This window comes from Zingiber officinale, chromosome 5B (genome assembly GCF_018446385.1).
Source record: "Zingiber officinale cultivar Zhangliang chromosome 5B, Zo_v1.1, whole genome shotgun sequence".
NCBI classification, from domain to species: Eukaryota; Viridiplantae; Streptophyta; class Magnoliopsida; order Zingiberales; family Zingiberaceae; genus Zingiber; species Zingiber officinale.
Window position 1 is genome coordinate 138,688,147 of NC_055995.1, and position 16,256 is coordinate 138,704,402.

The 16,256-nt window shown below is 37.4% G+C and overlaps 1 protein-coding gene across 2 annotated transcripts; it reads left to right on the forward strand.

Annotated features, from left to right (window-relative positions):
* The first annotated feature begins 2,729 nt into the window (after positions 1–2,729).
* Positions 2,730–11,667, forward strand: LOC121986347 (protein unc-50 homolog). Of its 2 annotated transcripts, XM_042540233.1 has the most exons (10): positions 2,730–2,926; positions 4,332–4,399; positions 5,561–5,586; positions 7,074–7,164; positions 7,328–7,423; positions 8,399–8,467; positions 10,806–10,864; positions 10,957–11,079; positions 11,172–11,243; positions 11,329–11,667. In XM_042540233.1, the coding sequence occupies exons 1-10, from the start codon at positions 2,840–2,842 to the stop codon at positions 11,382–11,384; spliced, it is 747 nt and encodes a 248-aa protein (XP_042396167.1). In that variant the 5' UTR covers positions 2,730–2,839; the 3' UTR covers positions 11,385–11,667. The 2 variants fall into 2 exon arrangements, with proteins under 2 accessions (XP_042396167.1, XP_042396168.1); XM_042540234.1 differs by lacking the exon at positions 7,328–7,423.
* The last annotated feature ends 4,589 nt before the right edge of the window (positions 11,668–16,256 follow it).

Here is a 16,256-nt window from a genome sequence, read left to right on the forward strand (position 1 = left end):
GTACTCTTAATCATTAAGCATCATTTCTTGCTCTTCTTTTGATATGTCGATTATTTATTTACTTAATTATAGAGTTTTTCTTAGTTATTTATGTTTATTCATCTTGAATGTTTCTAAAGAGATCGATGAAGGGGCTTTTGCAGTGACTGATTTTTATACCCATTAAGTGTCCAAAGGTATAAACGAAGCCTTGCAATGCTGAAGACCCTACATTGATAGGAGCTTAGCTACTTTTCTTTTTAAGTGTCCAAAGGTAGGAGTAGCAAGCTATGCACCATTTATTCCACTTGATGGAATCCATGCAACATGTAGCCTTCCTCTAATACGACTTTTGCTTCTCCTTTAGCTATTTCAACGGTTCTTTCCTCTTTAATTTCTTGTTTACAAAGATTCAACAGCAAGCATAAGAAACCATGGCTGCACTCTCCAACTTTACTTGGCTTTTCTTTTACTTTTTCTATTCCTTTGGCCTCATCTTTATCACCCTCTTCAATGCTTTGCTAAGGAGGTCATCTAACGTCCACAAAGCGAGTTGTGGTGTAATAATATGAGCATTTGTGTTGCGTTGGTAGTGGAATATATATATTATAAATATTGTAAATTAATTTTAATTATTTTAAGATTGTTTTAGGTTGAAAATTTTATGTCAGATCTCTTGAAGATTGAGATAAACCTAAACTGGTTATAACGTGCGTAACGGAGTGTTATATAACCTTTGACTAATTATTCATGATTTTGAAGTCTCTCTTGTAGATTGTGCGACTTTGACTCCTTTGTGAGTTTGATAGAATCTGATCGACCGACAAGTAAATCACATGATATCAAATCGGAAAGGTTTGCAAAAGCTATCCTTTATATTCCTTGGCAATTGGCAAACATCCAAATTACAGTTGGCTTGGTTGAATTAAAATGCGGCCTAATAAATTGGTTTGGGTCCGATTGACTCTTATTTTGTCACTCGGCCAAGCAATTCAGGAACCATCCGTTCAACCACAATTCTTCATTGAAATGGACCCGTTGACTTTTGACTTGTATTATTATTATTATTATTATTATTATTATTCGTGTAAAAATAAAAAGATCACATTAGATGTTTTATCCTATAGTACCTTTTTTACAATACTATTGTAACCGTTACCACTAACTACTATAAAGTATAGAAGTTTTCTGTAGTTATAATGTATAACATCTAATATAATAATATTGTAATGTTGTAATAATTACTTAGTAATTTTTATAACTGTTTCAAAATAATTTTAATTAATTTAAAATGATTTTGATAAACTTTAAATAATTTCGACTAAATTAATAAAAATATTTTGATTAAATAGTATTTAGAGTTTAAAATTAAGGGTTTAAGATTTTTGAATTTATGATTAGCTGCAAGTGTGTAACAACTATCAATAGCTGACACAATGTTTAATAGCTATTGCAACATGTAATAACTAAGGGGAGCTATCTTTGGACTAGGGTGAGCTCCAAACCTCCAACCCCACCAATTAAAAAAGAAATAAAACTAAAAAATAAATTTAGCCCCATCAATCTATCAATTTCCTTTTATTTGTTTAGATTTTTTTTCCTATTAGATTTGGTTTAATTAAAGTTGTACGCCTGGAACTTTAATTAAATAAAAATTTTTACAATACTTTACCCCTCACCCACAAGATGTTTCTCTCACACGCTGCAAGGGCAACCGGTGTGCTTTGTTTGTTCCTCCTCACAGCCATAAAGTCACAAGATCAAAAGATTTTGTTTTGATTCTCTTTGTCCTTTTTCTTCATTGGATTTGAGTAGATCCGCTCTATTTTGAAATGAATTTTCTTCGATTTCCTTTTTGGTAAAATCTCTTTATTTCTTGAAGATTTTTATATTATCCTTCACTTAATTTTTTATATTTATGTCTTATATAGATATCCGATAATGATTTGACAAGTACAATTATGACATCCCTTCTTTCAAATAACACGCAATATCTATATGATTATTGCTTTAGGTTTATTTTTTTTGATATTATTTCTACAAATTAACCATTATTAATTTCTTTTGATAAATTGATTAAATTTATGAACAAAATCATATATTTATTAATCAATTTGGACTTTTCCTTATTGATTTTGATATTAAAGTATGGCTTTGTATCAGGTTACTTTAATAATATTTTTCGCTTGCTTTAATTTTGAATGTATTAGTATGAAATACTTTTATTTCATAATTTTTAAAAAATAATAATCACTTTTTTTATATTTTTAAATTATTTAATTTATTATATTTCAACTCCAATAAATTTAGATCCTAGCTATATCATAAATTTAGATCCTAACTATATCTCTAATAATAGTTATTACAGTAGAAAAAATTATCTATTTTACTTAAATTAAATTAAATCATAAATTTCAAATCTTAAATATGTTTTAACAGCTAGAAATTAGTTTCTTACGGTGTAGCATTACTAAACAATACTAGAATAAAAGTTATTTTTGGAGAGAAAATATTTCACGGGCACACTTTTGATTTTTTTTTTTTTAAGGTTCCCTTTTAATATTTGCCCTTATTATTTATTTTACATTTTATCATTTTATTATTATTGAGGCCTCTCCGTTGCTATTGACCCGTTGAATTGGGCAATATTATTGAATTTGAGCTCTGGCCCGTTCTATGACTCACGGCCCAGCCCACCATAATATTATTATCATTATTGTTATTTATTATTATTATTTTTAAAAGGCAAGGGGAGGTTGGGCATTTGGGAGCTCCGCTCTGTTCATTTCGTTACTCTCTTCCTTTCTTCAGATCTCGGGTAAGAGGAGAGGGGAAAAGCGACAGATCGATTCAGGGGAAGATGCTGCCGACCGTGTCGAAGGGACGCGCACCCTCCGGCGCGCGGCCTGCTCCGGTGCTGGCCCAGTACCTCCGCCGCATCGTCAAGGTTCGCTCTCGACCTCCTTCTGTTCTTTCCCTAACCACGCGGCAGCTTGTGATGCTAATCTCACCAAACGGTGGGGATTCGATTTGATTTGTGTAGTGATCGGCCATGGAGGCCTGGCGAATCTCGAATTGGGTGAAACCGTCGATCATCGCCTGGCCGTTAATTTCTTTATTCGAATGTCACAGCAAGGGTTTAGCTTATAGAACGTTATGGAACTATTTAGGCTGGGAAATTCGATTGTGCGGTGCACATGGCCAAAGAGACCGTAGTGTAACCTGCTCGCGCTGGAACATTTGAGGTAGATTTCATCTAGATTGAAGCATCAAAGAGAGGTGTTATAGAACTATTAATCTTTGAGAATTCAATTACAGAATGCAAATGAGAAGCCATATGTGAAAAAAAAAAATCTGAATCTATTTGCAGCATGAAGAAAAAATAGGACAACGTATAGGTTGTAGGTGTGACCGACTGAGATATCGGGATGCCAGATGTTAATGAGATAAAACATTTTAGTTTAATTGAGAATCAATCAATTTGCAGTGCCTGTGTATTTTGGATTGTAGTTTCATGTGACACAGGTGCTTTAGAAATTCATGCTTGCAATACCTAAATGCTTTTCCTGAGCATAATACAGAAAATTATTTTGCTTCCTACTTCCTTTCGAAGTTGAAACCCCACTTCTTGTTTCTTCAATAAGTGCTGGAGCTTTATGCATTTTACATCCACTTGCAAGCTAAGAGTTCTTATTGTTTTAGATTAATGTCTGATTGTGCCATCCTCTTGATGAACACCCCCCTTCAAAGATAATTAGCACATAACCCAGTCACACCAATATGTTCTCTTCTTCTACTTTAGGCTTGAAACATGGGCAACTTCGAGTTAGAAAATACTAGTATGGACACTCATTCGTTGCCTCCTTAATTCAGCATTCCGACCTCACCAATGTCCTATCCAAGGAGTTAAACCATGCCAAATCCCTTGTAGCCTTTTGGGTTAGGCTGTAAAGTTTGTAACTTAATCATTTGGGTTTGTCACACATGCAAGGTAAGAGTTAAATTGACTAAACACTGAGCATTGGTTTAAATTGATACTAACAATAAGTTCATTTGCTAAATGGCAAATTTATGGAAGGTTAAGATTTGATAATCAATTAGCAATTTAACATTAAGATAATGCCTCCAAAAATGGGAATTTCTCCTTTTTCTATAAATTATTTTATTTCAACATTTTTGTGAATAACTTTACTTGTTGTACATGAATTCTATACTTTTGATTACTGAAACTAAAGCCATTGTTATCAATTTATTTACATACCATTGATACTTTGTTAATGCTAGGATATCATTATTTACTATTTGATTGTGAATTAAATGGTCTCATAGAGCATTCTGGTTTGGTGTTTTAGTGGCAACAAATGGATATAGAGTATTCATTCTGGCAAATGCTCCATCTCTGCACCTCCCCTAAAGTTGTGTATGTATCTTTCTCAAATGCAGTTATTTCAATTGCTTTATCAATGCATTGTATCTTAGCATCTGTCCTAAAGCAAATTTCATCTTTATTTGTCTAAATATCATGCATGATTTTGTCTTTTTTCTGTTAGTGATGAAGCATAGTCTTAGTCATCATCTAATGAATTTCCATGAAGTTCTTTTATTGTTTGCATAATGTGGGCCATGGAAGTTTGAAGAAGATGTTTTCCAAGATAAACTTGACATCTGGTTGTCTTTTAGTGGATTTCACAGTTCTGGAAGACAAGCTCAAAGAAGAGAGAAAGAGTTTTAAGAACCAATTAGCATAAATTGAAGAATAAAGTAAATTTTGAATTATATAGTCCTAAATGGAAGCATAAATTGGAGGATTTGGCAAATTTCTTCATTAACTTGAAAAAGGTGAATTGAAAGGAAAAACTAGTCAGTTATCAATTTTTCAAGCTGTTTGATCATGGATGAACCGGATTGGGAGAAACAATTTATGGAGGAATAAATAAGAGAGTCTTTCATGGACAACTTGATTGAGAAAAAAATTAATAGAATAATAGACGAGAGTCTTTAAAATTGCTCTTTCACTTATTGTTTGTAGCATTTATTGCATATCATTGCTTTATATAGCTTAGCTTTTCATACAGGCACCACTTGTAGATTGACCATTGCATATAATATGGACAGATTTACAGCCATTTGGTGACCACCCAACATAACCAGCGGTAGTTAGTTCTGTGTTACATATGATCATGAACATGCAATAGGTTGATTTTGACATACATGATTAGCAATAAAAAAAGAGAGCAATTCTGTGGGAACTGGAGTTTTTTGAAAGGCAAGGAAGTGACAATCTTGTTGTAATAACCTCTTTTATGGTTTTGCTGGCCTTAAATATTTCTGATTGTATAAATAGATATTGAGGAAAAAGTCTTTCCATGGCTTGATATAGCACTCTTGTTTTAATTTCTTCAGAGGAGTATCATTTGACTATAAACAACATTTTTCTTTAGCTAAATGATTTTCAGTGCCTTTCAAAAAGAAAATTGTAATGCTTTGGTTGCCTATTTTCTTGACTTATGTTCATTGTATTGGGAGTTTCTTATTGGAGTTTACTGTGTTTTTACATGTTGACATTACCTTTGGAAGGTAGCTATCAGCACACAAAGTATCATAAACGTAAGTTTCTATGCTTTTCATTAAGTGCCTGGTGTCTATTTTTTGTTAATTAATTATCACTTTCATCTAGCTATCTACCATAAGATATACTATCTTGTGTTTATTATTTTTTTTGCATATTGGTATTTTGATTTATTTCTTTCTATTATTCGGTTTTGTTAACTTTGTTATCATGTTTTGTAAAAGACTTTTAAAAGAAGAGTATATGACTTGCTACATTAAATTTTGCTGTAATGTCATAGAACTCTTTCAAAATATCTCTATTGAGATATAGGTTGCTCTCCCAAATTGCTATTAGTGTTTTGATGCTATGTTAATTAGTAAGCATTTTTTTTGGGTGCTTCTCAAGCTAAAGTAACGGGTCTTCTAAGACATGGTATAATGTCAGCACCAACCTGTTGTGCTAGACTTTGGAATGACAATTTAGCCTGCCTTGATCTTGATCCACCTTCCTCCCCATATCCGTGGGGTTGGCACTGCAGGGGCTGCGAGGTAAGGGAAAGATAACCCTATTATGCAAGGTTGTGTGGGTATAGGACAAATTTTTTTTGCCTCACTTCACTTGCACCACGTAAACTTTAGTTTACTTTTATATTTTAGAGACTATCTTGTATTATTTCATTATGTATTTTAGTACTTTGTTTTAAATGAGAGATGGAAAGTTAAAAAGTCATCATGCCGTGTCCCATTGCCATCCCTAACCAGACTCAGACTCAACTCTCTGCCTCAGGTTTAGTTCTTCCAGAGCTCCCTCCCTCACTTGCTTCCTCAATGTCCCCCCTCTTCTCCTTCTCTACTTCCTTCTCCTCTAATCCTTTTTGTTTCCTTCCTTTTTTCTTATGTTCCTTTGTCATGTATGGTCTTTTTCTTCTTTTCCTTTTTATATGGTCTTTTGCCTTAATCTGGGAGGAGGAAGAAGTGAAAAGCATTGTTTTGCTTTTGAACCTCACTGCTGCTCTTGGCAATAAACCTCGGCCCATTTTCCTTCTCAATGGAGATCTAGGAGGAAGTGCCATTGGTCGGCATATCATTGAACATAGATTAGACCTAAATCCTTGGTACCTGCCAACAACTGTAGACCTTAATTTACCATATTTTTGGGTGTTCCACGTGTCCCCTTATTTGCCATTATGCCACAGGAAGGGCAACATCCCATGTTAAGCTTTACATCCATCATGTTTAAAGCTCCCTTTACTATTTTCCCGCACAAGTTCTAATCAACACTGCTCATCTCGTCTAACCACTATATCTTGATTCTAGACATATAATATGTTATTTGCCTCCTATTTTTTTGTTTGGTAAGATGTATACTTCTCTTAAAGTACATTTAGTCGGTCCTAGTTCTATTTCTCAATCTCTTACATGATATCATGCTCAAGCTTATGGATTTACATTTGACTACAAATTTGTCAATATGGTAACATCTGTCTGTTGATTGTTGTTTGGCAAAAGTAGTCAATATAATTGATTCTTGCTAATGTGTCCAGAAACAAAGAACCAATGGGCCAGGGATGATCCTGCTTTTGCTGTAATCTTCTGTATTTTCTTGATACTTGCTACTTCAGCATACTGTGCTGCGTAAGTTGATTGCTTTTTATTCACCTTTAAATGCAATCTTATAACTCTTACTTGGTGTTTTCTCATTAAATATGTGTAATTCATCAAACTAGGCTTAGTTTTTATCTCAAGAAAATCTAGAAAGCATTAATTGTATAGGATCTAATTTTTCTTTTGTGTTTAGGTATGGTGAGAATTTGGTTAATTCTGTCTTCACCGTTATTTCAGTTCCTTTCTTCCATTTCTTGTTAGCAGGAACTATTTTGGCAACATCTTGTTGGTAAGAATATTGCCTTATTATTTCTGTTCAAAATTTTCTTGACTAGTTTACAAATCTCTAATATACTGTGAATATTAGTCTTATGTGGATTATTTTTTAGTTAATCCATTTCTAGATAGTAATTCTTTCCTTTTCTGTATTGTGTAAGACATACTTGGGAAGTTTTTGGTTTTGAAACTTCAAATGAGATCCGACTGTTATTTCTAGTTTTTGCAGCAGGCAAATATATATTCTGCCTTTAGCAAGAAAAAGTATGAATTAATCCTATGAAATGAAGTTTTTTGTTACTTAAAATGCTAAAGTACCGTTCTTGCTCACATAAATTACTGATTTATATGTCATCTTTGACACAGATAGTGTCACCCATTGAGTCAGTTATCTGTCATTTATATGAAGGCATAGAGGAATGGGAGTAGGAAAGAAGAGCTGAGAGGCAGGGATATAGAATGAACAAAAAAGAAAGAGGAATAGTTCGTGTTGTACTTTTTTTTTGAAGAGGAGGTAAAAGGGGAAAGAAATGGTTGAGGTGGACAGAGAGGATCAAAGAGAGACAATTAGGCTCACAAAGGACAAATGAGGTCTGATGTGCTGTGTCGAGGAGAGGTACATGTGTCACTGTTACGCATTATGTGATTTTCACCCAATTTGGATGAATAGGTTAGGAGAGAAATAGGGACCAAGTTTCATTCCTGAAAAATGATTCTCTCCTCTGAAGAAATTGTCAAAATTTTGGTTTCCCTCTTGTTTTCTCTCCATAGTTTTTTTTCTCTCCCTAACCTTTCTCTGTAGGAAAAACCAAATGGCATGTGTATTATGCACGGTTAATCAAAGTCATTAACACAACAGACTTACTGCTGGTCAAGAATCAATATTATTCACTTTCAGCAATGTTGTTATTAGAGCGTGTTTAAATGTTTTTGTTAAATAAATTACCCATGTACTTTATTTAACTATTGTTTTTCTGGTCTTGTATAGGTTTCTGACTAATACATACATGCGTGAGGAGGCTACAAGCAGTCATGTAGTGGAGCAACGAGTTGAATGGTAGCTTATAGACTTTTTCATGTTAATGATTCTGTTACTTGTGAAAATTGTGAAGAGATTGATTGAATCATGTGTCCACAAGAATTTGCACTTAATTCAGTTTGAACATTGGTTTAGTTTAATAAATTTCTACGTGCAATATACATAAGCAAGGGCATGCATATGCAAACATGAGATATCAGGATGTTATGCCAATGCCAAGGATTTACATTTAGGGTACACTGTAATACTCCATTTTTTCTTCCCTTCTCCTAAAGAATGCTCAGTTGGGTCAGCTCTTTTGTTAGTTGCTAATCCATGATAATATTCAGTGACATGTATTTACTGTGATCTGATTATGTCAACAATCAGAACGAGGAAAACTTAAAAAAATATATAATAGCCAAGAAAGTAGTGAGTGAAGCAAAAAATGAAACTTTTGAATGGTTATATCAAAAATTGAATACAAAAGAAGGGGAAAGAGATATTTATAGAATAGCTAAAGTGAGAGAAAGGAAAACAAGAGATCTTAGCCAAATAAAATGTATTAAAGATGAATGTAATAGGGTATTAGTAAACGATGGAGAAATAAAAGAACGGTGGAAGAGGTATTTTCATCAACTTTTTAATGAAGGTTTAGATGACCAACTTAACTTAGATAATTTAATTAGGTCAAATGAGCATAGAAATTTTAATTTTTATCGTAGAATTCAAACTTCAGAAGTAAAACAAACTTTAAATGAGATGTACAATGGAAAAGTCGTTGGACCAGACGATATTCCGATCGAGGTATGGAAGTGCTTAGGGAAACAAGATATTGAATGACTTACAAAATTATTTAACATGATATTGAAAACGAAAAAAATGTCTGATCAATGGAGGATAAGTACTCTAGTTCCCTTATATAAGAACAAGGGAGACGTATAAAATTGTTCAAACTATAGGGGTATTAAACTAATGAGTCATACTATGAAACTTTGGGAAAAAGTAATAGAAAAAAGGATTAAGGAAGGAGACAACAGTGACAGAAAATCAATTTGGGTTCATGCTTGGAAGGTCGACAATAGAAGTTATACATCTTCTTAGATAATTAATTGAAAAATATCGAGAGCAAAAACAAGATCTACACATGATATTCATTGACTTAGAAAAAGCTTATGATAGAGCTCCAAGAGAAATTATATGGAGAATTTTAGAAAAAAGAGGTGTTAACGTAACATATATTGAATTAATTAAGGATAGGTATGAGGATGTAACGACCAGAGTAAAGACTTCAGGCGGAGTAACTGAAGTATTTCCAATAAAGATAGGATTACATCAAGGATCTGCTCTAAGTCCCTATCTTTTTATACTAATTATGGACGAACTCATTGCACACATTCAAGACACAGTATCGTGGTGCATGTTATTTGCAGATGATATTATTTTGGTAGATGAGACACGTGAAGAAATAAATGCTAAACTAGAATCTTGGAGGAAAACACTAGAAGGGAAAGGTTTTAAGCTTAGTAGATTAAAGATAGAATATATGAAATTTAAGTTTAGCAATATTAGAAGTAATGAAACAATTGTTAAGATAGGAGAGGACGAGTTGCCCGGAACTGAGAGATTTAAATATTTAGGATCATTTTTACAAAATGATGGAGGGATTGAGAGAGATGTTTTACATAAAATACAAGCAGGATGAGTGAAATGGAGGGGAGCGTTGAGTGTTTTATGTGACCGTAAAATACCTCTTAAACTTAAAGGCAAGTTCTATAAAACCGCAGTTAGACTTGCTATGTTATATGGAGCTGAATGTTGGACTATGACTCGAGCACATGAGCAGAAGATGAGAGTTGCAGAGATGTTAAGGTGGATGTGTGGACATATGAAGATGGACAAAATAAGAAATGAGAGCATTAGAGAGAAAGTCGGAGTTGCATCTATTGAGTAAAAACTCTGAGAGACACGTTTAAGATGGTACGGACATGTAAGACGACTAATAAATGCTCAAGTTAGGCGATGTGAAACTATGATAAACATGCATATCAAATGAGGAAGAGGAAGATCAAAAAAGACTTGGTTAGCAATAATAAAACAAGATAAAATTTATTTAAATATAGATGATGATATAATAGGAGATAGAGCTCAATGACGTAAAAAGATTCATACAGCCGACCCCACCTAGTGGGAAAAAGCTTGGTTGTTGTTGTTGTTGTTGTTGTTGATTATGCCAACAATTTACATTGAATGCTATAGTTATGTTTATCCTATTTTATTTACCTATGAGTTTTTTTTAATCTTTATGTTTGTATAAGCTATTTGGACTGTGGTAATCTAATGCTGCTTCTGTCTTTGTGGCATTTCCTCTGACTAGGCTTTATGCTTTCGATGTTCACTGCAACTCTTTCTTTCCAGCATTCATCATGCTCTATGGTAACTATGCTTTCCCTCTCCATTACTTGTACTGCTACACTCATACTCATACGAAATATGGATATTATACTTATCTGTCATACCCCTTTCAGTGCTTCAATACTTCATATCACCTCTCTTAGTGGTGCATGGTTTCTTCCCAATGCTGGTGTCGAACCTACTCTTCATGGTGGCCATTTCCTACTATCACTATTTGAATTTCCTTGGTTATGACGGTTAAGTATAATATTACCTTATCAATACTTTTTACAGCAGTTTACTTTCATAAATTGTCCTTCACTCACTAGCCAAGAATTTTCTGCTCCAGTACTTCCATTTTTGGACAAAACAACCTTCTTTCTGTATCCAATTGGACTTGTGATCATCTTGTCCCCACTCAGTAAGTCACTAAGATTGCAACAACACATCATTTACTATTTGATAATTTCTCCTCATCTTATTTGTCGTGCTATTTTATTTTGCAGTGATTCTTAGTGGTTTCAACCCAACAAGATATATCATGAACTCGTACTTCAGCTAGCAAATCTACATTGACGGAGTGAGATACTTTCTCAATGATACCTCACTAATTTCAAACGATAAGCAAACTTTGTATCGATTTTAAATGAATCAGTTTTTGTAAAAATTTGAACGATGAGGTGTTGAAGCTTTTGTGCAAGAGTGAGTTGGTAGTCATGAAGAAGAATTAGGGATTAGGGAGTTTATATAGATATTATTTATTTCTTTAGTGATTCATTATGTGCATTTAGAGTTTATCTAATGACAATTTTATCTTGGCTGGAAAACTTTCAAGCCTCTGTAAATGTATTGCCATAAGCTTATATTTTCAAAATTGATCTAGGAGGGCCTCCAAGAAAAAAAAAACAAGTATGAATTGACAACAATACTAAACTTCTATTCGTTTAGTAAATTTATATTGTAAAGTTTGAAGCATTTTGCTAGGTTGATTTTCAGATTAAGCCCAGCGATCTCTACCAGATCGCTGCCATGTCTCCTGAACACAGAGTGAGGTAGAGCCATCTCTCTGTTGGGATTCTTGGCGGAGACTGGATCCTTTGGTCCATCTTTTGCAGATTAGAGATAGTTCATAATGTAATTACAGTTAGATCATCATTGTGATTTGATTGTAATTAATTGTGATCTTTTTTTAGGTTCATCTTTCTATTTAGATTATAGTTTGGGTCGGAATGGACGGTCGAATGCCATCCTTTACTTAGCGCCAAGCAGTTTGGTCATCTGTCCACCGTTGACAACTTCTGATGATCTATCTCGATTCAAGCTATTATAACCTCAATGGGAAGATGAATCTAAAGAGAGATTGTAATTAATTGCGATCAAATCGTTTGTAATCCTGATCTGATCGTAATTATATTATAGATCATTTCTTGATCTATAAAAAGTGAATCAGAAGATCTGGCCTAGAACTGTCAAGTGGGGCCAGTGCACATGGCTCACCTCTGATGATTTTTTTTTAATTATATATATATATATATATATATATATATATATATATATATATATATATATATATAAACTAATAAAATATATTCATTAAAAAAAAAATTAGAAGAGGTTCTATTTTTCTAAATCCTAATATTTCATAATTCATTTTTGTTCATCCTCAACCTCTTCGTCCATATCATAGTCATCCTCTAGCTTATATATATATATATAAAGCTAATAAAATATATTCATTAGAAAAAAAATTAGAAGAGGTTTTATTTTTCTAAATCCTAATATTTTAGAATTCTTTTTTGTTAATCCTCAAACTCTTTGTCCACGTCGATAGTCATCGTCTAGCTTTATCATTGTCGCATCGTCGTTCTTGTCCATCGATACGATATAGTAGTACACATATAAACCCTTCGATTTAAATAAAATTTTCTTATTTAAATTTAAAAAGTTTTTTTTTACACGGGATGCTTTAAAACTTAGGACCGGACCAGTCCTGGGAGGATCCTCAATCTTCTTGGCGACGTCATATTTTCTCACACCGGCATATTGAATTAGGAAAGTGGGGAGATTTTTGAATTTTGAATTCGAAAATAAAAAACACTCCCTCTTCTCGGTGACGTCATGTGATCCTGTCCGAGCACTGAGTCGATGAAAACTAGGAACGTGGCGCTCTCTGTTGTCTTCGGGTGATCTCCGTAATGACGTGGACCTCCGGTGGACCTGCAACAAAGCCGGGCCGGGAAGGGGTTCCCGGCGACGACCCTTCGACACTCAAGTCAGACAACGGCGAAAAGCATACCTCCGGTGAAGTCTGGAGGTCCTTATATAGGACCCCGGAGAGGCGTGTGCACGCTTCTTGAGGCGTGCACGCTCCTCAAAGCATACCTCAGAATGGTTGTGTCAGAAAAGCGTATCTGACGTCATACTGCAACCGTCCGAGCATATCTCTGTCATGACAGTGGAAACTGTTGGAACCCCAAGGTTGTTTTGGTGTGATCAACAAGTTAAGTTAGGTCCTGCGTTGTTTCTAACCTTGTGTCTAAGTGTGCAGGAGCTTAGGAGCACAGGTACTCGAGCGGAAGACGCAGCTAGCGAGAAGGACGGCACGCTGTGCGTCCGAGGGACGAGGTGCTGCGGAATAGTACACCGGCGGACGAGAAGGAAGTGCGCGCGGTGGTTCCGAGGTACGAAAGCCGGAGCGGAAGATTGCTCGGGGAGTAAGAGACGCAGCTAGCGCGAAGGTCGGCACCAGGTGCGACCGAGGGACGAAGTTTGCGGATGAGTACGCTGGTGGACGAGAAGGGACACGCGGCAATTCTGAGGGACGAGAAGCCGGAGGGAAGCACGCTCGAGAAGACCGGAAGATGGGTTCGGGTGAGCCCTATTCCGGATGTCAGAGATCACTCAAGCAAGCGGAGCCGGAGCAGAAAGATCTGGACCAGAGGCGAGCTAAACCGGAGAAGAGAGCACGGACCAAAAGTCAACTGGGTTGACTTTTGGCTCCGGGGCGCCCGGAAGTGACTTTTTCACAGGATCGAGCTTTGACTCGATCTAACCGTTGGGGGATAAATTTTATCCCCCCCAGGGCGCCCGGAACCCTTCCAGGCACCCCGACCAAGGCTATAAATATAGCCTTGGTCCAGAAGCTTTTCAACAATCACGATCATTCTATTTCCAAACACTTGTATGCTTTAGTTGTAGTTAAGCTTCTGTTTCCTGTGCCTAAACGCTGTAAGAGGCTTCTCCGCCTGAAGGAGTTTTTGAGCTTAATCTTCCTTGGATTAACAACCACATCGGTTGTAATCAAGTAAACATCTGGTGCCTCGTCTTTTCTTTTATGTTTCTATTTATCTGCTTAATTCATTTTACAAGTGTTAGCTTAATCGTTCGAGGAAGGGTTGTCTGTTTTTAATTGACAGGTTATTTACCAACCCTTCTAGCCGGCCCAACGATCCTACAGAAACTTCCACCGTACGATCCTTGGTACTGCCCGACCGCAGACCATGCTGTTTGTCGGCGACAGGTGTCTCGAGAATGATATCACTAGCTTCCCTTTTTGTCCTCTTCCAAGTCTTGTCTCTTATTGGGCCGGACGGGATGGCCGCTCGGCCTCCAGGGCGCTCGGGTGTGTATGCGCATCGGACCGGGCGAGAAGGCCGCTCGGTCACATACTCGTACGGGAGTACGAGCTGGTTGATCTGTAGTTCGGCCGAACGGATCGGTCGCTCGGCACAACGGTTCCTCTATAAGGGAAACTCGTGAGTGTCGGAAGCTCGACCTCGAGCTATCTTCGCGCCGGCCCGAGATTTACTCCGGTCGGTCGGCCAGGTGACTTCCCCCGATCAGTTGAGACTTTGACTCTCCCATGTCGTTGACCCCTTCCTATGTGGGCCGTGACCCTTACCATCGGATCACGTGCTTTCCCTTCAACTATAGTCAAAGGAGGCTGCAAGTCCGACTGACTGGACCATTGGCCTGGTGACACGCCTGTCGTTCTGCTACTGATGTTAGTGTCTATCCGATCGGGAACTGCGCAAGTGGGCGATGCCGGTCGGCCTGACACCTGCTGGCACTTGGAAAGTTTTGTTTGCCAGTGGTTGTCCCGCTGCCCCGACATTGGTCAATGCTGATGTCCCTAGAATCTCCCCGGAATTCGTGCAAATCCTCGCCATTAAGGCTGAGCACGCGACCACGCCTGCGTAATGACGCTCATTAAACTCTAGTACTTAAGCCTGGAGGTCTAGAGTTCGAATCCTGGGGAAGACAAAAATCCACTGGCCAGGGGTGGAAAGTCCTAGTGAGTAACGACACGACCAAAGAGTCGTCGGTCGACGACATTAGAGGTCGCCAAATGGGCCGACGACATAAGGGCCGCCAGTTGGGCCGCCACAAGGGCCGCCTAAGAGGCCAAAGGGCCGGGTCGTTACAATAACCCTGATAAGCATCTAGCATGCATATCAGTTCGCACCCAATGGTTGAGTCCACCATTTGGTCAATCCGGGGCAGCGGGTAAAAATCCTTTGGACACGCCTTGTTCAGATCACGGAAGTCGATGCAAACTCTCCATTTGTTGTCAGGCTTGGAGACTAGCACCACATTTGCGAGCCAGCTCGGGAATTGCACCTTCCGTATATGGCCAGCCTCCAGAAGCTTCTCGACTTCAACTCGGATGATGACATTCTGTTCGGCACTGAAGTCCCTCTTCCTTTGCTTCACAGGCCGAGCGTCCGGCCGGACATGAAGCTCGTGCTGCGCCACGCTCGGCGAGACTCCCGGCAGCTCATGAGTTGACCAAGTGAAGACGTTGCGGTTTTGTTGGAGACATCTGGTCAGCTCCTCCTTCTGGCTTGCCTCCAGGTCGGAGGCTATGAATGTCGTGGCCTCCGGTCGGGCCGGGTGGATCTGTACCTCCTCCTTTTCTTCATAAACTAAAGTAGGGGGCCTTTCGGTTATAGCGTTTACCTCGATGCGTGGGGTTTTCCGAGCGGCCTTTGCTTCGGTTCGGACCATCTCCACATAACATTGCCGGGCTACCATTTGATCTCCTCGGACTTCTCCCACCTGATCTTCCATAGGGAATTTGATTTTTCGGCAAAATGTTGAGACGACCGCTCGGAACTCGTTGAGAGCCGGTCGCCCCAAGATCACATTGTATGCGGAGAGAGCGTCGACCACGATGAAGTTAGTTGTCCGCGTTCTCCTGAGCGGCTCCTCTCATAGCGAGATAGCCAATCTAGTCTGCCCGATCGGCAGAACCTCATTACCAGTGAAACCGTATAACGGGGTCGTCATTGGCAGTAGCTCGGCTTGGTCAATTTGAAGTTGGTCGAACGCCTTCTTGAAAATAATGTTGACCGAGCTGCTTGTATCAATAAATATGCGGTGGATAGTGTAGTTAGCTATTACCGCTTGGATGATGAGGGCGTCATTGTGCGGG